The sequence below is a fragment of the Rousettus aegyptiacus genome, unplaced genomic scaffold (assembly GCF_014176215.1).
Source record: "Rousettus aegyptiacus isolate mRouAeg1 unplaced genomic scaffold, mRouAeg1.p scaffold_m13_p_5, whole genome shotgun sequence".
In the NCBI taxonomy this organism is placed as follows: Eukaryota; Metazoa; Chordata; class Mammalia; order Chiroptera; family Pteropodidae; genus Rousettus; species Rousettus aegyptiacus.
Genome location: NW_023416308.1, coordinates 89,409,586 through 89,434,340, shown reverse-complemented (window position 1 = coordinate 89,434,340; position 24,755 = coordinate 89,409,586). Strand labels below are relative to the sequence as shown.

Here is a 24,755-nt window from a genome sequence, read left to right as displayed (position 1 = left end):
ATATAAAAATAAGATGAACCAGAGAAGTGGTTAACAATTACATATATGACAGGAAGAAGGTGATCAAAAAACATTCCAAGGTCTTTGTATTGTTCCAAAAAAAAAAAAAGACATGAATTATTTCGAGGGCAAGTATGAATGCTTAAATTTATAGGCGACCACTTACAAAGTAAGTGTATAATCCAAAGTCTGGATGAAATTAAAGAAAGTTTAATTAATTCAATGGAAAACAGGAAAAGAGAAAAGAAACACTAAATCTCACTAAATAGAATAGTAAATATATTCAAATTAATACTAATCAGAATACACTGCTTTGTTTTAAAACAAAATAATGGAATATTAAATGTGAGAAATTAAAACATATCTATGAAAATTATTTTTAATAACTTTCAGGAGGTAAAGCAGAGTTAAGACAATAACACAAGCCAACAGGGTCAAATTAAAACACTGGTCAAAGAACTATTTGTCTAAGTCACATCAAAGTATTAATTATACTACAACTCTCATAGTTTAAAGAAAAGGAAAGGGGTCATTAAATGTTTTGAATAAACGAAGGAATGATTGAATGAATGAGCAAATGGTCCCTATCCTCAATGGGTTTATTGCCATAACAAAAATATTTACACACATGACACAATTAAAGAACACTGCAAGAAGTATAAAGTTTTAATTGCACAGCAGAGCTTAAATGTTTAAGCTCAGAAAAGAAAACGGTTGGTGTGGCCTAAGTAATATTTAAATAACATATTATATAAATTTATTTATATGAAAATCTGGAATAAATAAATCTATAGTCAGAAAATAAATTGGTTTGGGATTAGGCTAGAAGTGAGTGCAGAAGTAGAAGTTTATTTTGGAGATGATGAAAATGTTCTATAATTAGATTGTAGTAATGACTGTACAACTCTGTGAATATACTAAAAACCAGCGAATTACATACTTTCAATGGGTGAATTTTATGGTATATGGATTATGTCTTAATAACTCTGTTTAAAAAATAATGATAAATGAAAGTGCTCCAGATAAAAAAAAAAAACACTCATTGACTTTTAAAACAGCTCCATGCACAATGTATGAGTGGTAACTAAATCAATGGAGCAGAAGACTAAAAGTAAAGAAACAAAAAGATAGATACACCAGGGAAATACCAATAACATAAAAGGTGCAGAGCTATATTAGTATCAGATAAAAAAAAAACATAATAAAAAAAAGACACTTTAAAGAAAATAAGAATCATTAGAGATGAGAACTGTCATTACATAATGATAATAGGTTTATACTAACCACTAGAATCACCATGTTCTCCGATAATCCAACCATGGCAGCTAGTGGGATGGACACCCAACTTCTCTCCAATTAGGTAACGAAAACGGGCAGAGTCTAGATTACAACCACTTCCAATTACACGAGTAGGAGGTAAGCCACTTAGCTTCCAGACCACATATGTCAAAATATCCACTAGGAAGAACAATTTCTTGTTAGAAAAAGATTTATAGTAACTTCATTTTACAATTTGCTTTTCTGAATAGATCAATTGTCTTAGAGTAAAATACAGATTCATTACAGAGTTCTAAGTAAAGCAATCAACAAAGAACCATGGATAATTGCTTGTATGAGTTTAAAAGGTTAAATTATTCACTATCAGAATTTTGAAAAAAAAAATTATCTTTTGAGATAATGTATGAGCCTATCTATTTAATAATCAGTCAGTTAATTCCACCTTCTTAAGATTACCTAGATTTTTTCTCTCTATCACCACAGCCTTATCTAAGCTATCGGCATCACCTACCTAGGATAAGGCCACATGCATACCCAGCACTGTCTGCAGGTGTCTGCACGCTCAAGAAAAACACAAGAAGATCTCAAGCTTTAGTTCTGTCTGACCTTGAAGTTTTATGCAAGCAGGAAATGAAGAACAAGGCATAGTTGTAAACTGGCTGGCTAAGGCTGAAGGCATGCTGCAACACATACATAGAGCCCTCCAGCAAAAACCGGGGGATACTTTTTGGTTCAACATTTAAGGAAAGTTCTGTCCAATCATTAGCTTATCACTATACAAAAAGAACTGATTTCTGCAGCCAGGCAAAACGAAGAATACAGAATTAGTCCGTAAAAGTTGTGAAACAAATAAATGACAATTACAACAAGCATCAACAAAGGAGGAAAAATTAGATTTATAGTTTTCATATTATAATATTTTTAATGTCTAGTTTTCAACAAAACATTATGAGGCACGAAACAAAACAAGGAAGTATGGACCATTCAAAGGAAACAAAGCAATAGAAACTGTCCTTTAGGAAGCCAAATTATTGAACAACTAACCTATCTACAAGTCCACTATTTCTTTCTTCTACCTTCCCAATCTGCTGTTGAACCCCTCTATTAAATTTTCATTTAACTTTTCAACTTCAGAATTTCTATTTAGTTCCTTTTTATAATTTCTATCTACTTATTAATATTCGTTATTTGGTGAGACATCAGTCTCATATGTCCTTTACTTCTTTAGACATGGTTTGCTTTAGTTCTTCAAACATATTTAAAATAATTGATTTAAAGTATCTGTCTGGGGAATCTGTGTTCAGTGACGCTGGCTAGAACTTCCAGAACAAAGTTGAATAGCAGTGGTGAAATCTGGCATCTCTGTCTTACTTGATCTTAGCAGGGAGAAATCTTTTAATCTTTCACCATTGAGTATGACACTAGCTGTGGGTTTTTCATAAATAGCTTTTATCAGGTTGGAGAAATTTCCTTCTATACATAATTTACTAAAAGAGTCTTTTTTAAAATCCTGATTAGGTACCGAATTTTGTTGAATACTTTTTCTGCATCTATTAACCCTTTTATCATTATTTTTTTCTCTAATAATAATTTTTGTGTGGAAGTCTAATTTTTCTGATATCAGTATAGACATTCCAGCTTTCTTTTGGTTCCTATGCATAGGAAATGTTTTTTCCCATCTTTTTACTTTCAACATATTTGTGTCTTTAAATCCAAAGTGAGCTACTTGCAATTAGGCAAGAAAAAGAAATAAAAGGCATCCAAATTGGTAAGGAAGAAGTAAAACTCTTTTCAAGGACAACATAGTTCTATATATAAAATATCCTCAAGAATCCACAAAAACTATTAGAGATAATAAATGAATTCAGTAAAATTGCAGGACATAAGATCGACACTCAAAAATCAGTTATATTTCTATACACTAGCAGTGAACAATTCAAAAAAAGAAATAAGAAACCAATTCAATTTACAGAAGAATTAAAAAAAAATACTTAGGAATAAATTTCACCAAAGAAATGCAATACTTGTACACTGAAAACTACAAAACATTGCCCCCAAAAATTTCAAAAGATATACAAAAATGGTAACACATCCTGTGTGCATGGATTAGAAAAATCACTATTGTTAAGATGGCTACACTCCCCAAGTGATTTACAGATTTGACTACAATTCTATCAAAATTCCAAAGGCCTTGTTTTGTAGAAATGAAAAAACCAATCCTAAAATGCATTTGAAATCACAAGGGGACCTGAACAGTGAAAACAATCTTGAAAAAGAAGAATAAAGCTGAAGGACTTACACTTTCTGATTTCAAAACTTGCTCCAGAGTACAGTAATCAAAACAGAATGATACTGGCATAAAGACAGACATATCAATCAATGGAATAGAATTAAGAGTCCAGAAATAAACTTACTCATCTATGGTCAATTGATTTTAGACAAGGGTGCTCAGACTATTTATTGAGGAAAGAATAATCTCTCCAACAAATATTGTTGAGACAACTGGAAATCCACATGCAAAATAAGCTTGACTCTTACCTCACCCCGTGGACAAAATGGATCAAAGACCTAAATATAAGAGCTACAAACACAGGGGTAAATCTTCATGACCTGGGATTTGGCAATAATTTCTTAGGTATGACACCAAAATTACAAGTAATGAAAGGGGAAACAGATAAACTGGACTTCATTAAAATTAAACATTTTTGTACATCAGTGCATACTATCGAGAGTGAAAAGACAATCCACAGAATGGGAGAATATATTTGTAAATCACATATCTGATAATCCTGAAATAAAAAGAACTCATTATTCGACAACCAAAAGACAAACAACCCAATTTAAAAATGAGCAAAGAGCTAGAGCAGATGTTTTTCCAAAGATACATAAACTGCATTGAAAAGATGCTCAATGTTAAAGATTAGGCAGTAGGGAAATGCAAACTAAACCATAATGAACTATCACTTCACTTCCACTAGAAGAGCTAAAATAAAAATATGAAAAATAACAAGTGCTGGTGGGGAGAACTGGAACATTCATACATTGCTGGTGGGAATGTAGAACAATATAGCTGCTATGGAAAACAGTTCAGTAATTATTCACTAATTAAACATAAAATTATCATATGACCCAGTACTGCTACTCCTAGGTATATACCCAAAAGAACTGAAAACAAGTGGTCAAACAAAAATGTGTATATAAGTCTTCATAGCAGGTATTCACAACAGCCAAAAGGCAGAAACAGCTCAAATGTCCATCACCTGCTAGGTGGAGAAATGAAATATGGTATATCTATCTATACAGTGTAATATTATTTAATCACAAAAAGGAATGAAGTAGTGATGTATGTTGCAATATGGATCAACCTTGAAAACATCACTAAGTGAAAGAAGTCAGATACCAAAGAACAAATATTGTATGATCCTATTTATATTAAATATCCAGAATGGGTAAATCCATAGACACGGAAAGCCAAAAAAAAAAAAAAAAAAAAAAGGTTGCCTGGGAACAAAGAGGGGGGTGAATGGGAAGTAACTGCTTAATTGGTACAGGGTTTCCATTTGGGGTGATGAAAACGTCTGGTGGTAGAGACTGCACAAAATGAAATTTACTTAATGCCACTGAATTATATGCTGTAAAAGGGTTAAAATGGTATATTTTGTTATGTATATTTTGCCACAATAAATAACAGATTTTAACTCAAAAATTATTACTAGAAACAAACACTTTATATGATGACAAAAGGGTCAACAGATGTAGAAAGAAGCATTTGACAAAATTTAACATCTCCACATAATTTTTTTAAAAACTCTGCAATTATGAAAATTAGGGAATTTCTAGAAAAACTCACATTAAATACCAAACTAATAACTTTTAATAAATTTTAATAAATAAATAGAGTGAATGTCTTCCCCATAAGATAAGGAATTAGGCAAGTATGTCCATTCCCATGGCATTGTGCAAGGGCATCATGGACACATACTACTAGTATCAGAGGGGATACATATAAATAGTGTTTACTGGGGATAATGTTAGAAGCAGAGAAGCAGGGAACCACACTATGTATACTGAACTCACATGACTCCACAGCAGAGATTAGTCACAGATCTTCTGTATACAAAATGGCCAAGTGCAGAGGAGCCTTCCTTGGCTGGCAAGTTTCTCTTGAAACTCTTCCAAGAACAAGAATGAGCCCTACCATCACAGTGGCAAATATCTACATGTCATCTTTGGAGTGGTAAGGGAATCCCTAGTTTCCTTAAGTAACAATAAATTTATCAAAGAATAGCTGGGTCCAGGAACAATGGTAAGGAGTATGCATTTCCAGAGCCAAAATCTATATACTGAGAACCGTGGAAAGAACCTTGCATGCCAGAAATGCTGACATCAGCTTAAGACCTGCTGTCTCCACAGGCTGGCTCAGTTCAGCTCACCCAACTCTCGATAAGCTATGGAAACAAGGAAGGAAATGAGGCATCAGAGTGATGTGGAGTTGTCTTTCGTTGCTACTTATATTCACCGTTGTACTGGAGGTCCTAACCAGTGAGATGAGGCAAGAAAATAAAAAGTATTCATATTGGAGGGAAGAATTAAAACTAGTAAAACTGTGTTTGCAGATGACATGATAATGTACAGAGAATATCCTAAGAGTTTAAAGAGAATTACTAGAATTAATAAATTTAAAAATGTTTTAGGATACAAGGTCAGTACATAAAAAACCAATAGTATTTCCATATACCAGCAATAAACAATTGGAAATGACATGTAAAGAACAACTCCTTTTATAATGGAATCAAAAACATGAAATATTTAGGGATATTTGTTGAGGACGTGGAAAAAAGGGAACCCTTGTTTCTGTTGGTGGGAATGTAAACTAGGACAGCCACTATGGAAAACTGTATGAAGGTTCCTCAAAAAATTAAAAATAGAACTACCATATGACCCAGCAATCCTACTTCTGGGAACATATTCAAAGGAAATGAAATCAGTGCCTCAAAGAAATATCTGCACTCCCATGTTCACTGCAGCATTATTCACAATAGCCAAGCTATGGAACAACCTAAGTGTCTACGGATGTGGCATATACACATACAATGGAATATTCAGCTACAAGAAGGAAATCCTGCCACTAGTGACAACATGGATAGACCTTGAAGACATTACGCTAAGTGAAATAAGTCTGACAAAGAAAGACAAATGCTGTATGATGTCACTTATGTGTGGAATCTGAAAAAAAAAAAAATGAACTCATAAAAACAGAGAGTATAATGGTAGTTGCCAAAGGTTAGGGAAGGGAGAATAATAGGGAGATATCAGTCAGAGTATATACTTAAACTTCCAGATATAAGATGAATAAGTTCTGAGGATCTAAGATATGACACTGGTGACTATAGATAACAATACTGTATTATATATTTGAAAGCTGCTAAGAGTAAACCTTCAATGTTCTCACGATAAAGAAATGGCAATTACAGTCAACCTTCTATATCTACAGGGTTCATATTGCCAGATTCACCCAACCTAAAGCAAATCAAATTTATTCAGAAAAAAAATTTTCAGAGAGTTCTAAAAAGCAGAACTTGAATTTGCCATGCACTGAGTACTATGCTGAATCCATGCCAACAAAGTAACATGTAGGCATACCCTGCTGCAATCTACATGCAAATATATGTTATATGTAACTACTATTCTATGTTATATAAAGGACTTGATCATCTGAAAATCTGGGTATTCATGGTGTCAATCCCCTGAGAATACCAAGGGATGACTGTGTAAGAGGTGATGAAGGTGTTAACTAACCCTAATGTGGTAATCATCTCACAAATATGTGTATCAAATCATCACATTGTACATCTTAAACTTAAATGTTTTGTGACAATTATATTTCAATAAAGCTGGACAAAACTCATTATGTTGTATACTTTGAACAGATGCCATTTATTGTACATAAATGTTACCTCGATGAAGATTTTTTTTTCAATGGTGTGGCAAGACTATCCTTACTCAATTATAAAAAGAAAAGAAAACTCACCTGGATTTGAAACAATAAGTATCTTACAATCAGGACTATGATGGACTAGGGAAGGAATGATTGATTTCATAATGTTCACATTACGTTGAACTAGGGAAAGACGACTTTCTCCCTCCTGCTGCCGTGCACCTGCTGCAACAATAACTAATTTGGAGTTTTCAGATACACTATAATCTAAAAGGGAAACAAAAGACAATATTTGGATCAAGATTGCCAATAATCACTGTGCCTTAATTCTTTAAAAGTCTATTGTATGACCTTGGTATTAAAGTACTCATATACCTTGCATTTGGAGATAAACACACTTTCCAAGTAGTAATGTTATCTTGTATAACCTAAAGGAAGTCTTGCCAGTATGACTTAATAATTTTCACACAGCTCTTTTTTAAAAATAATAACAGAATCTACTACTTTTTAAGTCCACATTCTCATTTGTTATTAAGACCGAAGGCAATGGAAGTAAGCTCTCTGGTTTCTTCCAAACACATGTATCAGAAGTTCAGAACTCTGACATTTTATGTATCTGTTTCAGGAATCTAAGGGCGAGAATGTATTTACTTCTAATTATTATAAGGAACTGGATTTGAGATCACAAGTGAGTTCTTGATCCACACAAGAAAATAAACTATCTTCTAAATCTGATGACCAGTTATAAAACTGTTTCACCCATTAAACCAAGTGACAATAAGATATGATGCTCGGTATCCCATACTGGAAACTTTTCTAAAGCAATATATACTTGGAAGTTATTTTTCATAAGGATGTCAAAAATTAAATGAAATCTCCTTTATATCCTATCTCTATTTTTAAACTTTTTATGCTTTTGAAAAGGAAATTTACAAAAATATTATGGCATCTTCATTTATAGTCATTTTCACCCTTCTAATCCAATTTATCAACCATAAACATTTTATGTTTTTCCTGGCCCAGTTAAGACTTTAATTAGAAAGACAACTTAGAAAGATGGCATTTCTTAAGCTGACATGTTTCACATAAATCTAGGAGATTATCTCTCCCTTCTATCAGGTAAACGTTCTACAGGAGAAAGTTCTCCTCCCCCTCTGCACACAGTCTACTCATTCTTGCTCAAACACCTTGCTTGAAGCTCACCTTCCATAGATTCTTACTTCACCACAGAAATCCAAAGTAATCTCTCAATCTCTGTCTTTCTAGTGTCTAGAAAGACACTAGTGTCTTTCCCCATACCTTTTCCCAATCTTTCTCCCCACTTCAACTTTTAGAGGATAAATGGAGAAAAACTCTTGTAACTTCTCTAGTCATCTCTCCACAGTTCGGATTGATTATTGGAAATATTATGTCTAACAAATTCAATTAAAGTGTATACCGAAGTAAAATATTGAGTCTTCATAATCTGCCTCCAAATTATCTAACTAGCTCTGTCTTAATTTTGTCATATTTTCCAGATGCCCTGATTCTGTTAATGCTATCATCACTCTACCTGTTCTTTTCCTTCCTAAATATAACTCAATCCTCTAAGAGATAGCAAACCATAATGGTCTGGAGCAAAGGCTCTGAGATCCAGCTGCCTATACTTTGACTCTGCCACTTCCTAGCTGTGTGACCCTGGACAAGTGTTTTGCCTGTTCCTCTGACTCTCAGTGCCTCATCTGCAAGACTGAGCTAATAATAGTTTTTCTTTTAGATGATTTAGTGAGTTAATATACATAAAGTACTCAGAATAGTGCCTAGTACACAGTAAATGCTCAATAAATGTTAGCAATTGTATTATTAGTCAAGTAATTCTTCAAACACCAATTCCCTTGCTGGGCATCCTCTAATCATATAATTCATAAATACTACTCTCTTCACTGAATTTTTATAGCACTTACTTACTGCTTATAATTCTAAAATAGTCCTTATATATAGTGCTTTCTTTCTATGGTTGTCATTTTATATACCTAACTTGATCATACAATCCATAAAAACAAGTTCGATCTCATATTTCTTCCTTTCGTGGCACTTTCTACGTTCCAGGTATTTGAGTATTGACTATTATACATGAGAAAATTTAAAACACCTGTGGATAATCAATGACATTCCATTGCTCTTCCTCATTAGAGCTCACTAAATATATTTTCAAAATGCTCTTGTGAACTATATCATTCATATAGAAGACTGTATAAGAAATACATGTTCAAATTTTTTAAATATGTATTTGTTTTTACTCTTCAGGCATTTATTAAAACATTCTCTGCCAAGACTTAAAATTCAAATCAGTCTTTACATTTTCTCTGACGTTTCCACCTCAGCATATCACATAAATACACGTTCCCTAGTGATTAGTGTTACCACTATCTATTCACTGAGCCCTATGGTCAGCCTCTTTGTTCCGTAGGTGAACCAACTAGATGTCACTACTGCTCTGCTACAAGGTAAAAGCCCCTAACTCAAACTTACTAGAAAAGGAGTGAAACTTCTGCAAAGTGCACCTTAAGAAGAGGTACTTTTTGCTTATGAAAAGAAGCCAGTGAGTCCTCTAATAATAATAAAAGGGAGTATTCTAAAGTTAAGCCCATGATTTGGAGTGAAAAATTCCAACGTTCCTCTGCTGGTCCAGGCTGTTAATGTTCTTGTTCCTCCTGTGGGCCCCCTTCGTCAGGTATCACAAAGCCTTCATCTGCGGTATAGAGAATGTCCACAATTCTCTGCAATACAGGCTTGTTTTCCCCTCATTCTCCTGGCAAATCAATTCAATGTTCCTTAGCTTTCCAAAGTAGAAGTCTCTCTCTCCAAGCCTTCGAAGTTAAGTTTCAATACGTTGACTTGCTGCCTTATTTGGCTGCTTTGTCATCCCCACTGCCCACACCAGGATTCTTTCGCACCACACCCAGGCCAGCCTTAGGGGTTGCAGTAGTTGTGTGTGTTGCAGTGGGCCTCTGTGGAGCTACCCTGATAGAGCTGAGAGGTTTCTTCGGTTTGTTCAGAGCTGGAACAACGAGGAAGGGAGCCACTGCAGTTTCTTGACCTTGCCTGGCAGCTACAGAGTCGTGGTCTCTTCCATCATAGTTTGCATCAATAACTTCTTGAACTACTGAACGAATTCAAAATTATCCTGAAACTTTCCTTTTACTAATTTGTCCACAGGAATTATTTTGTCAACACCCATCCTCTTAAAACCTGCTTATATTTTGAAGTTCTGGATGTATTCATGTTCTAGCTTAGCTTGGAATTTCACTTTCTTCAAGGCAATGGAGCCAGGAACAGCATGTCCATAAACCGACAATAGGCAACCCCTGAGCACATCTGTTCTGTATTTGTCAAATGCAACTGCAGAGACTCATTGATCTAAGCCAGCATGTCATGTCGACTTAGGTTATCACTAGTGACTGAAGTTGAGTATACATTCATCTTCACTGCCATCTTCGGCTCTTAGTAGAACTGCATTCACTGCCCCATGCAGGCTCCAGTTCCATCTTCCTCTCCTTGAAACCACCAGACCCCGCCCGACCCTGCCTGACCGCGCAATGGCCTCATGTGTAACCCCACACCCCGTTAAGCGTAAAGAAATTTTTAAAATATTAAAGTTAGTCTACAGCCATGCCACCCTGAACACACTGGATCCCGTCTGATCTCAGAAGCTAAGCAGGGTCAGGCCTGGTTAGTACTTGGATGGGAGACCACCTAGGAAGACTGGGTGCTGTAGGCATATTAAAAAAAAAAAATTAAAGTTAATAACGCTGTAAATATCACACAAATTAAACAGAACATCACCAATATCTTGGAAGGCCCTGTGTGCCTCTAACAGGTTGCATCTACATCCTTCATACTCGAAGGTTACCAACCATTCTTGAATGGTGAAAATCACCTTACCCTTAAAAAAAAGGTTTACCACCTTGCCTATCTTAACAAGGTATTCGTATTAAGTTTTTTGACTCATAAGGTATGTATTACTTCAGCTAATTATTATGCATCTGATATTCATCCATGTTAATGTATATCCTTGTAGTTCATTCATTTTCACTGCTGTGTAATACCACACTGCATAATTTATACTATGTAGTATTGATATTCACTGAATCGTTTCCAGTTTGGGACTATTACAAATTGCACCACTATATATTCATGTACATATATCCTAGTGCACATGTGCACTAGTTTCTCTTGGGAATATTCCTAGGAGTCCAATTTCTGGGTTGTAGAATGTGTTCATGTTCAACTCCTTTTGTTCCACATCCTGACAAACAGTATTATCACACTTTTGCCAGTCTAATAGGTGTTTAATGGTATATTGATATGCTTTTTATTTTCCTTGTCTTTGTTACTGAGATTTTCTTTTCACATAATTATAGGCTATTTGAGTTTCTTTGTGAAGTGTTCGAGTTTTTTCCCATTTTTCTATTGGGCTACATATATTTGTCTTATTATACTAGTACTTTTATTCTGAATACTATTCCTTTGTCAGTTGTTTATGTTGTAAATATCTTCTCTCAGTTTATGCCTTGTCTCTTGACCCTTTTACAGTGTTGGGGTTTTTTGTTTTGTTTTGTTTTTTATGAACACAGACTCTAAACTCTATATTCTTTCCTATTTGTGCCTTTTGTGTCTTTGTGTTTAATTCTTCCCTACCCTGGGGTCATAAAGATATCCTATATTATCTTCTAAAGAAGCTTTAAATTTTTGCCTTTCACATTTTGGTCTTTAACCAACCTGGAATTAATTTTTGTGTATATTATTAGGTAAGAGTTCAATTTTATTTCTTTCCATGAAAATAACCATTACCATAACAAAAAAAATTATGTCCATAAATTTCCCAATATTGTAGTGTTATGGAACACTACAATGAGTGTTATATAACAATCTTTTGTATGTCTCTGCACTCAATTAGTGTAGCTTTATAATAAGTCTTAATAAGTCTGGTAAATTCTCACCACCTTGTTTTTTTTCAAGTGTGTTGCTGACTATGCAACCCAGGCTGTTGTCGTGGTGAATCGGAACATAGAAGTCAAGGGGAGGCTGCAGCAGCTCTTCAGGTGTGGCCAGTTTGCCATCCACTGGAGCTTTATTCCACTTGTGATTAATATGGGGTTTAACAGGGGTGCAGATTCTGGAATCCCTAAAATAAACTGTTTTAGGCCTACTTTGGGGGTAAAGAACTATCTGGTCATCTGGATTTGTAAGCAATCAATGGACAGCAATGACATGGGAGATTTGCGTTCCAGCTGGGATAAGAGGTGGGACGTCGTTTGCACATTCACCAGTTGGATGGCACAGGGTTCTTACTACACTGACTTATTTATGATAGATTGTATCACAAAGTAAGTATTTTAACAATGTTTTTAAAAAGTATCTTGTCTGTTCTTGGACCTTTGACTTTCTAAATGATTTTAGAATTAGTTTACCATATAAAACAACGACAAAATCTGTTTAGTTGCCATTGCATATGATCTATAATCATTAAGGGAAAAATGGACATCCTACAATATTGATCCATATATCTGACATATTGATCCATACAAAACAATTTACCAGAAAACAATTGATCCATATATAACCTGACATAGTGCTAGAAATTAAAGACTGAATGATTTTTTAAGTACTTTAATACTGTAGTAGCTCTTTTGACTCTACTTAACCAACTCAATAGATTAACTGATGTAAAACATACTGATCGCAAAGGTACACTGAACACTCTCAACTAGAAGACATCTAGTATGTCTGTGTACTTCCACTCATTAGTTGCTGCATATCAAGAATCATTCATGTTTATGCCCAAATGTATTTATGCCAGTTATATTTATTAATTATATAATATGAAGTAAATCACTAAAATATAAATGAGAACGAAATGCACAGGAAAGATAAACACTACATTCAGGATTGAGATCTGAATAGATGTTACATAGGGAATGTATCAACTGAATTGGTGATGTTTCACTTCTTTTGCTGGGTGTTGGATACATTGATGTTTGTTATACTTAAACTCTTTATATTTCAAATATTTCATAATATTTTAAAATAATTGTTTCAACGAAAATTAAGTTGAATGCTGTGGAAAGACATGTTAAGAGCAAGTTGTTTTAAAATTATCCTTTTGGGTGCGAGAGAAATAAAAGTGAAGGAAAACCACAAAAATTTAGTAGTTTTGTGATCAAATCGCTTCATGAGTATCTTTAAATTAATTATAGTACTTTAAAGAAACTTAAATAATCACTATTGGTGTGCTTTTAAAAATATATTGCAAATCTCCAAGCAGCTGAATCATACTCAAAGGCCTTGCCCTACAATCAGAAAATTAGCAAATGAATTTCTAAGTATCTTTACATGTTTTAGGTCAAAGTAAAATGTTTATGATGACTCTTTCTAACAGTATAGTTAAACTAAGTAACCACCTTTAGTTTTAATCATGTTAGATATGAGGGGAAAGTATGTCTGTTGAATCAAATTACCAAAGAGTGCACTATACACTTTAGTACATGATAAAATAATTATTTTTCCTAATTCTTTGGGGCTTCTGAGGTGGTCAAGACATGATACTAATGCTAATGGGGCCAAGCTCTCCATTTCCTGTTCTATAGCCTCACACTATACCTTGAAACCTGATCTTCTATAAACACAAAAAGAAAACGAGTTTAAAGAGTATAGATAACTATATCAATAATATTACAAAATCTATTTAAGACTGCATATCCTTTGAAAAATCTGTAAGATTGAACAAGTTTAAAAAGCATTTATGTCAGTTATATAAAAAAACACAAATGAATAGAAAAAGGAAATACACAAAACTTATTAGAAGAGATTTAAATTTTTTCTTTATACTTTTTTGTATTTACCAAATATTCTCCAATAAGAATGAAAAGTTCTTTTTTTAAAAAAACTAACCATCTATGGCCATGCCACCCTGAACACTCCCAATCATTGTATGATCGTGAAGTTAAGTAGGGTCAGGCCTGCTTTGTACTTGGATGGGAGACCACCTATGACTACTGGGTGCTGTAGGCTTTAAAAAAAAAATACTATCTTTAAAACTAAATGTCCTAATAATCATGGTGCTATTTTTAATTTAATACTTAAAAATATCAGTTTGGTAAAATTTATTACTTCTTTTAAAACTCTGAAAATAACTTTATAAAACTAAAGTTAACCTTTTCCAGAAGTAATCTTTGAAGTATTAAAGAAAAGACTTCCATGCTGAAGATCCATCATTTCTCCCTTCAATCGGTCTGTTGCGATATCAACAAGGGTGAGTTCGTCAGTCAAATCCTAAAATACATGAAAGTTCTGAATAAAACTTTCTAGAAAAATGTTCTTATTTATGTTTTATGAGAATTAAGAAAAAAATTTATGTAGCTACTTTATAATCAAAGAAAAGTTATGTTTTTAAGAGAAAAGATGATATAAAACTGGTGTTTTTCAAATATGCCTAGAGTGACCAGAAGTCAAGGTAAACAACAGAATGTAGCAAAACACAGTAATTGCTTTGCCTTGATATAACTGTTCATCTTTTTAGAATTGGGTTTTTCCAGTTCAGATAACAGTTCAAAACCAATGTAAAGTTATTCCTTCAAAAGATTTTATTACATTTAATCCTATGCCTAATTTCTGAATTGGCTGAAGCTGTTTTTAGAATGCATCCTAATGGCCAAAACAGAAAAGTAGCCACCTGTAGGAACCCATTCCATGTGGTTCAGTGCAGTACAATTAATGTCAGTCCTCTAACCTAGGGGTAGATGAACATATAACCAGACCCAACTAATAGTTCTATCCTTCCTTCTGGCCACAGTAATTAGTTCATAAATGGTCATATGGCCCAGGCATAACAAACTGTATAGCCATATTTGCCATCACACAGAAAGACCCTGACTGAGAATTAAGCCAACAGAGGAACTACAAACCAAGACATACAGAGACTGTGTATGGACATGTCTGAATTACGGAATTTAGTAGAACCTGAAGCTAGCTCTACTCTTACATGTTCTAGTTATATGAACAATATAGTAACTCTATATTGCTTACTCCAATTTGAATTGGGTTTTCATCACACACACAGAATATAGAACTATATAGGAGTATATTCCTTCAGATTCCAGTAGCCAGATTTCAAAGGTGAGCAGTAAGGGAAAGGTATTAAAGCTCCTACTTAATAATTTTTTTTCTCAGCTCAGGTACCATCTGGAATTTTTGGAAAACTGTAAATTCTAAAATTTACTAAATTATGGGTTATATATCAGGAATAGGAGGAGGACAAGGGGTTTCACCCAGAAGGATCACATATCACTTTTTAGCTAATTGATAAAAAAAAAAAAAGATCATGTTTATGAATCCATTTTTACATCAGTCTGTGTGTGGGTCTGGACAGGAAAACAGAAACTAATGTAAGCATTTCAACAGAAGGAATTTAATATAGGGAACTGGTTAGACAAATGCTGGAGAGCTGAAAGAGCAAAAAGGTAACACTTGAGGTAACCCAGAGATAGTGACTGCAGTTTGAAATATCACACCTACACCTAAGGCTGAAGAAAGAAAGAGACTAAAAGAGATGTTTCTTGAGACTAGTCTCAGAACTCTGAGGAAGGGAAAACCTGGCTGCTGCTGATACCACTGAAGGGGCATGGCGAGGCCAATGCTGGGAGTTCTAAAAGAAACTGGAGGCTAGAACCAACTTCTACCATTACAGCAAAGGGCAGCTGCTGGGATGACTGTGACCAGAACAAACCATAAGGAAGAAGGAAGTCACTGCTCTCCGCCAGCCTTCCTACTTCCCTCTAGTGCCCCTATTGAAAGAAACTAACGAGATGCCAAATGGCAAAGGAGAAAAAGATTAAGCAGAGATCTAGCACCAGTATCACAAAGCAGAGTAGAGAAAGTTGGATTTGGAGCTGAATGACAATAACTTAATAACCAACACAACCTACTTCTAAATTACATTACAACTGATTTATTTCCCTTCTCGACAGGTTACCAGATAATTCTCTTATCAAGGGAAACTTCCCAGCTGCAGTTGTCTTGACTATCAAAGACAGAACTCAAAATAATCCCTAAAAGTTTCTGTTAACTATATCTCTGAGGGTCATTTCTTAAATAGAACTCCAAATAGAGACTCTGGGCTTGTTTAGCCTTCCTGAATCTTTTAAGAATAGTTACAAGCGTCCTAGGAACTTTTCTCCAGGGAGTTCCTGGAGCAACCACAGTAAGGCAGAGAGCAAGAGACTAAAAAGCAATCTAAGGAAAACAGCTGTGGCCACTCTACTTTGTACAGGACAAGGAAGTAGGTTGTACGGCTGAAAAGTTAGGTTGTACTCCTAAAAACTTTACATGTACTTACAAACCCTTTACAGTCCACCTTTCAGTGACATATGTAGGTGTCATGGTACTCACTATAGCCCATCTATCTCTTTAAGTCAATGGGCTCTATTGTAATACCCTTTATCGCTTCCTATTTATTCTGCAATACACATCAATGTGACCTGAAGACAAAGTCCTGAACTACTCTTCTTCACCTAGGTATCTGCCAAAACACAAGAGATTCTAGTAAAAAATAAATAGGCTTGAATAACTGACCTTTCTCACAACTGGAGTTCTGAAATGTCCAATAATATGCCTTGGAATAAGTTTTTTGTGATTCATTGTGCTGAGCACTCAGTGAATTCTTTATATCTGCAAAGTCATGCACTTCAGTTTTAGAATTGTTTTTTAATTCTTAAATAATTTTCTTCCTGCTCTTTCTTGTTTCTTACTGAAACATCAATCAGCTACTGGATCTCCTGATACTGTAAGTTCATCTCTATTCTATATGTCTTCTTTCTCTGACAGTCTGCTTTCTAGAAGCCCAGTGGGAGTAGGAGGATTCTTGCCTCACTGTCTAACATGTAGATTTTCAAGGAATTCTACTGCCTTCAAAAAATGTCTGTCCTCTACTGTCCTTATGTCTTGAGTGCAGAGCCTGTCTGATTCAATTTCTTCAAAGAATAAACTGCTTCCACTTGTCTGCTAGAATGTGAGAGGTGGTTGCCTAGTTGATTAAGGTACAGAAGAGAATCTGGTGGCTTTCCTTTTCATCATATAAACTTCTAACCAATCCTTCCTGTTATTTGTCCCATCCATCACCTCCACCTTGTGAAGCAGACAGTACTTCCGATTCCTGGGCCTTTCTGGAATTTAACTGGCTTTGCATCTTCTAGCCATATCTCTTTACAGTTCCAAAAATTGTCTAAATAATACAGAAAAGCTTTTAAGAGCACAGGATATGTGTCCAGATTGCCAAGATCTAAATTCTGGCCCCTTCACCTACTAGCCATTCGACCACGGGCAAGCTACTTAATATCTGTGCTCCAGTATTCTCACATAAATGGAAATGATAATAGTACTTACCTCCTAAGGTTGTTAATAAAGATTAAATAATACCTTTAAAACATTTAGAGAGGCAAAAGACTTGTACACTGAAAACTAAAAAATGTTGCTGAAAGAAATTAAAGAAGACAAAAATAAATGAAAAGACATCACAAGTTCATGGACTGGAAGGCTTAATATTGCTAAGATGTCAAAACTACACAAAGTGATCTATACAGATTTCATGGAACTCCTATCAAAATCCCAATAGCATTTTTTTTTAAGAAATAGAAGAGTACATTATAAAATTTATATGGACTCAAGGGACTCTAAATAGCCAAAACAACCTTCAAGAAAAACAAAGTTAGTGGTTTCATCCTTCTCTATTTCAAAACTTACTACAAAGCTACAGTAATCAAAATAGTGTGGTAACAGAATAAAGATAGACACATAGAGCAATGGGACAGGATAGAGAGCCCGGAAATAAACCATCATGTGTATGGTCAAATGATTTTTAAGGGGTTCCAAGATGAATCAATGAGGAAATATACCATTTTACCAAATGGTATATTTACATGCAAAAGAATGAAGCTGGATCATTTACCTTACACCATATACACAGTTAATTTGAAATAGATCAAAGATCTAAATGTAAGACCTCAAACTATAAAACTCATAAAACATAGGAGAAAAGCTTCATGACAATGAATTTGGCAATGATTTTTGGCCATGATACCAGAGACAATGGCAACAAAAGTAAAAGTGATATATTGAATTACAGTAACATTAAAAACTTCTGTGCATCAAAGGACACAACAGAGTAGAAGGAAATGTATGGAATGAGAGAATGTATTTGAAAATCATGTATCTGATAAGTGGGTTAATATCTAGAATATAAAAAGATCTCCTACAATTCAACAACAACAAAAACCTAATTTAAAAATGGGCAAAAAATAGACATTTCTCCAAAGAAGCTATATAAATGGTCAATAAGCATATGTAAAAATGCTCTGGAAACAGAAAGTAAAATTAAAGAACTTTCATTGTTATTTTATTAAATTTGGTACTTATTATTTTTCAATGAGCATGTAATACTTATACAATTTAAAAAAATTTAAGTATAAGCCATTGGGAAATATGATTTTCACCCATCATTACTCTTCAAGGAAGGCAATTTGTGGATCATTTCAACAGATGTTATAATATTTAATAATCCAATCAATGTGCCTCCTATGAATAAATCTAAAATAGTCTAGCAATGCCTGACATCTGGTAAACCTCTAATAAATGATCCTTAAATTATGTCAAAATCAGATGAGAGGAAACATATTTGCTGTTAAGGGATTAGCCCTGCAACCCTGAATTTACTAACATCTACAAGACCTAAAAGTGCTTACTTGACATTTGGCCACAGTATGGCCTTATCACTTACCTTCAATAAGATACAAATAGCACAAGCCATGCCTACAGCACCAGTTCCAACAATGGTGATCTTCCGCTGGGAAATTTCATCATCCTCAACCAGATTCTCAATAAGCTGCTCCTTGACCGTTGACATTTTGAGAACCTGATAAGGATAATGCAATTTTGGTGGAGTCAAACTCCCTAAATTAATCACCCTCATAACTACCGATGTACTTAGCCATATTGAACACCTAAAAACTACCTGCTGAATTTGAAAAAAGTTGGAGAGAAGCCAAAGAAAGAATTTCCTGGTCAAGAGTGTGGCGTGGGAGCGCAAGGCCAAGCCTATCTATCAACGGTAGTTGTGGCATCAACAGCCTTTTGATTTCTCCCAGTCCCCAGCCACCGTTTTCCCCCAGTACCAAATGCTCACAAATGCTCTGCTTTGCACAACTCACCGCCTTTAAGGAAGATTTTTAAAAAATAGGAACCCCAGAAAAAAAATGCAACGCCACTTGAGCTGTGAAGCCAGGAGACGGTTACTCTCCAGACCGTTACGTGAGCACGCTCCCACTCGCGTCAGCACGCGAGCTCCGCCCCGCCCCCGGCCGACCCAGGCGCAGGCGCATTGGCCAATGCTCACCTGCTCAGTGTCAGGGGGTGGTTTGCACACATGCAGGTACATCCTCGTAATGTCCGTGTGGAAAATGCTAGACGATTTGGGAGTGTGCAAGAAAGGATATTGGAGTGTTATTTCCTTCAGCCGGCTTAGGCCTGGGATTGATTTTAGGGTCGTGGTGTCTTTGGAGCCCCTGCTACCACCTGGCCAGGCTCGAGGCTCACGTGGGAAAGACTCCTTGTGGGAGCATCTCCCAGTCTTAGAGGAGTGTTAGCTTAAAACAGCATCCTGCAGAAATTACTTCCCAATCCTGAGGTGCCAGTGGTTGTTTGATGTAAGATGCCCAGCTAGATTGAACCATCCTAACTTGCCTCTTGTTAAAGGGACCTGGGCCCCAAGGATGAAAAGAAATTTAAGTGTAGAGTTGGGAATAACCAACCTGACTTCCAGGAACATATTTTTTGATGCACTTATCACAGCTTTGTCTAAGCATTCATTTGCAGGAATTTGAAAATTTATTAAGCTCTGTAACACAAGGGTGAGTACTGAAATAATGTGAGAACAGAATAGTAATGAAAAGGAAAGGCCAGGTCTGGTTTTCTAAGGGTAATTTTAACTTATGCCAAGAACGTATTTATAACACACAATGGGACACAACCTCCCCTGTCATCTTTCGTCCTTTGCATTTGAATCATTTTCAAAATCTAAATGTAATTCATTTTCTGTATCAAAGCCTACGACTTTTTTTAATATAGTTCAGATCATTCAATAACACTGCCTAAAATCCCTTAATAGCTTTCTGTTAGAGTTAAAATAACCAATTTTTACAACCTAAAAGACATTGAAAATTTTGCCTCCTTCTGCCCCTACCCCTGCAACTTTATCTGAAAACACTTTTACCACATTCTCCCCAGTCCTGAACTCTGTGGTCGATAGGCAGTATGCAATTTCCATTTAATAGTTAAATTCTTGGCTAGTAGCTGCACTATTTCTTCTACAAAGAGTGGCCTGTTATCTGAGCCAATGGTAATAGGTAGGCCAAATTGGGGAATAATTTCTCAGAGGAGCAGTCTGGCTACTTCTTGGGCCTTCTCAGTCCGGGTGGGGTAAGCCTCTACCCAAACAGAATAGGTACATACAGAGATCAAGAGATACATGAGGCCCCTGATCGAGGCATTTCAGTGAGGTCCACTTTAAGTTCCTCAAAGGGGGTGCCCCCAACACTGTGGACCCCCGGCGGGGCACATGGCCCTTGCCTGGGGGTGTTGCAGGCACAGACTTCACATCGTTCACACACTGCTCAAGAGATGCTAGAGTGCTGGGGGACAAAGAAGTACTGGCCCAGAGTGGTTTTTAGGTCAGTGTGACCAAGGTTAGTCCTTTGGTGACACTACTGGACAAAAGCTAGGGCTGGGTTCCCAGCGACTGCAATTTGCCCATCCTTGAACTTTCGCCATCCCCTGGGAGGAGGGTCCCCTCTTCGATCTTAAACTAGGCTTCGTCTTGAGGCAAGTACTTGGGGTCCTATTTGGCTAAGGAACTGGGAAACAGGGAAGCAGTTAGAGCAGTAGGGCTGGCCGTCTCCTTGGCCACACAGCCAGTTTGGCAACATGGTCTGCCCTGCAGTTTGCCCCAGGCAGTTATGGTGTCCCATTTTGATGTCCTCTGCAGTGCATGACTGCTACTTTCTTGGGAGCCCATACAGCATCTAAGAGTTCTAGAATGTCCTTTCCATATTTTATGTATTTTCCCCCTGAATTGATTAGGCCCTTCCTTCTCTTTGTACAGGGCTCCACGAAGGCATGCTTAGAGTCAGGGTATATGTTAGCACACACTCCTGCTGCCAGCTGAAGGGCGCAGGTCAAGGCGATGAGCTCTGCCTTCTGTGCTGAGGTTCCCTTAGGCAGAGGTTTCACCTTAGTGGCGGAATGTAGGGTCACCACAGCATATCCCGCAAGGCGTTCTCCCCTCACAAAGCTGCTACCATCAGTGTAATATTCCACATTAGGGTCCTTGAGGGGCTGGTCTGTCAAGTCAGGTCGGCTGGAAAACACTTCATCCATGACTTCAATGCAATTGTGGTCTGGCCGGCCGGGCCCCACGGGTAGCAAGGTGGCTGGGTTCAGGGTTTGTACTACTTCTAGGCAGATGTGTGGATTCTCGCACAGCATTCTTGGTATCTGACCATCTGGGGATTAGCCAGTCTTGTCCCTTTTACTGCAGTAATGTTATTACTAAGTGTGGTACTCAACTGTCAGTTCTTGCCCCATAGTCCGCTTGTCGGCTTTTGACACAAGGAGAGCTGTGGCTGTGAGAGCTCGCAAGCAGGGTGGCCAGCCCTGGGCAACAGAGTCATGCTGTTTGGAACAATAAGCCACGGGACAGATCCGAGATCCTAGCAGTTGGATTAAGACCCCCTACTGTGACACCCATGCGCTCATGTACGTACAGAAAGATTTGGTTAAGTCTGGGAGTCTTAATCCAGGGGCGTTAGTGAGTGCCCGTTTGATTTCTTCAAAGGCCTTCTGTCGTGTAGATTCACATTGTAGGGGCTCCCAATCTCCCTACTTTGCGGTTTCATAGAGGGGTTGGGTGAGGATGGAGAAATTAGGTATTCAGATTCTGCAGAAGCCAGCTGCTCCAAGGAATTCGTTAGGTAGTAGGAAGGGGAATTGAGCATACCGTTTGTTTCCTTTCTGGGCCAAGTTGGCGCTCTGTGACAGGTGGAAGCCGAGGTATTTGACTCTTCCTCTGCAGATTTGAGCCTTCCTTTTAAAGACCTTGTAATCCACTTCCCAAAGGAGATTGAGGAGTAGATGTGTTCCTTTCATGCATTCCTCATAGGTCTTTCCTGTTAGGAGGAGGTCATCTACATACTGAAGTAACATACAGCTGTGTTGGTTTGCCAGGAAGGCCTTGAAATCTGAGGCTCAGCGGATTCTTATCCAAAGGCTGAGCACCAATGATAACATAACACGCAGTTTTATAGTCTTGTCATTCCTACACAGCTACAGATATAAGGAATAACATTGATTGGTTGGCAAGCTATGAGAAAAATGATAGCTGGAGAGTACTTGCGGGGGGAGGGGTCCAGTCAGAAACGAACTAGTTCAAACAAGAAATAGCCAGGCAGGGGTCAGGCTGCCACGCTACCAGCCCTAAGCAAAAGGTTCCTACAGTAGTCAGGAGTGGCAGCTGCTGTTAGTCCTGTACTACCACTTACTGTGGGTGTGCTTCCTTCCACAGCTCCCTGCCCTTGTTCCTCATTTACCATGGGACTGACAGGGAGACACAGTGCAGGCCTGGATAACCTCCAAACTCAAGCTCTATACCTGCCTCATGCCCTGGTGGCCAAACGAGGTATCATCTTGGTAGTGACCAAACTCCTACACCAAGAGGCTCTTCAATGGGTACCTGCCCCAGGCGCAGGGGAATTGGTGGGTGCTTGACGTCCTCTCTGCCTCAGTGGGTTCTCTGGGTGGCTGTGATCCAAGCTAACTTATCATTTTGCTTTATTGCAGCTTTGTACAAACAGAAGAGCCAAGATTTGTCTTGCATCGTCCAATATCTACCAAAGTATAGTAGGCACTCAGCAAAGAATTTGAAAGAATATCACTTTGAAGTCCTAAGAGTTTTATTTTGGCAAGATAGGTTATATATATATATATATATACACACACACACAAATATATATATGTATACACACATATGTATGTGTATATACATATATATGTACATATATGTATATGTGTGTGTGTGTGTATATATATATATATATATATATATGGGCCATGTTCTGAACATCCCATTTGCTTCCCCCACTAACTTGCAACTTGTGAGATAGGGTTTAATCTACTTCCTAAGGTATTAAGATTAAATGAGACCAAATTCCATTAAAAAGACTCAGGGCTCCTTGCAGAATTGGTCTATTCCTTGCCTGGGACAGGAAGATACATACGTTAACCTGGAACACTTACTGTAACAGAAAACAAGAATGCTTTAGAAGATTAAATCTGAAAATTCACAAAAAATGTTTAATGAAGTGCTCTTTAGCGCTATTTTTCAGTAATTAGTGCTAATTTATTGTATCAAGCAATGTGTACCTAATAAATGTATATTTTTCAAAAAAAGACTGAAGGTGCCTCCACTTACAGAAAGCTATAGCAATAAGTACACATTTCTTTATTGGGGTAATTAAAATGTCCTAAGATTAGCTAGTGGTAATAGTGCATGACTATGTGAATCTGCAGAACTGTACACTTTAACTTTATGGTATGTAAATTATATCTTAAGGCTGTTTTTTAAGCTTACAGGAAAGCAAGTCCTGTAATAGTTGTCAAGACTACGTGGGGTCAGTCTTATTTTTTTATTTAAGACCTTTTTTTAAAAAGTGTAATCCTTTCTCTTATCTAGCTCTCAGGAAGAAAACTTTGGGAAAATATACTGGAGAAATGTCAAAGTTGTTCTAGTTAACCTCTAAAAGCAGTTTTTAGGTCTGTGTAAGGATCATAGTTATAAATATTTTGAGGGAAATCTATGGAAAACTTAAGTAAAGCACCACCAGGACTATTTTAAAATTATTAACTACAGCAGCACCCCCTTATCCGTGGTTTTACTTTCCATGGTTTCAGTTAACCCTGTAGTATGAAAATATTAAATGGAAATTTCCAGAAATGATTCACAAGTTCAATAGCCTGATGAAATCTTACACCATCCTACTCCATTTCACCCAGGTCCCTGAAATCATCCCTCTGTCCAGCTTATCCATGATGCATACATTACCCACCTGTTAGTCACTTAACCACCTCAGATATCAAATCAACTGTTGACACTGCAGTGCTTGTGTTCAAGTAACCCTATTTACTTAATAGTGAGTGCCACATTCACATAATTCTTGGTGTTATAAAAAATCTGTGGCAAAGTACCACTGCTTGTTCAGTTGGCAAATAACATTTTTTACATTTGTGTATACAATGTTATCTACACCAGTTGTAGGGTACCAATTATAATTAGCACTATTAGTTATATAATACCTGGGAGCTTAGTGCATTAAAATAAATTATAATGGAAATACCAAAAACGACCCAACCATCTAGTCATACCCTTAATATATTAATTCACATTAAAGTAAAGTCT

At 36.5% G+C, this 24,755-nt stretch overlaps 1 protein-coding gene, 1 non-coding gene and 2 pseudogenes across 3 annotated transcripts in view; 2 read left to right on the top strand and 2 right to left on the bottom strand.

Annotated features, from left to right (window-relative positions):
• Window positions 1-23,279, bottom strand: part of LOC107504804 (L-lactate dehydrogenase C chain) — a 33,417-nt gene extending 10,138 nt beyond the window's left edge. The window contains exons 1-6 of one of the 2 annotated variants that reach the window (XM_016134334.2): window positions 22,302-23,279; window positions 19,644-19,710; window positions 19,029-19,163; window positions 14,413-14,530; window positions 7,310-7,483; window positions 1,285-1,458 (exon numbers count right to left, since the gene is read on the bottom strand). In XM_016134334.2, the coding sequence (XP_015989820.2) occupies window positions 1,285-1,458; window positions 7,310-7,483; window positions 14,413-14,530; window positions 19,029-19,163; window positions 19,644-19,710; window positions 22,302-22,507 (874 nt within the window). In that variant the 5' untranslated portion in view covers window positions 22,508-23,279. Of the gene's footprint in view, window positions 1-1,284; window positions 1,459-7,309; window positions 7,484-14,412; window positions 14,531-19,028; window positions 19,164-19,458 lie in introns of both variants that reach the window. The other variant, XM_016134335.2, reaches the window with a different exon arrangement.
• LOC107504807 lies at window positions 7,405-10,833 on the bottom strand (annotated as a pseudogene).
• Window positions 10,858-10,976, top strand: LOC118603555. The gene has a single exon (XR_004951224.1). It is a non-coding gene; the product is annotated as a 5S ribosomal RNA (ribosomal RNA).
• On the top strand, window positions 12,191-12,551 carry LOC118602835 (annotated as a pseudogene).
• Window positions 23,280-24,755: the final 1,476 nt, after the last annotated feature.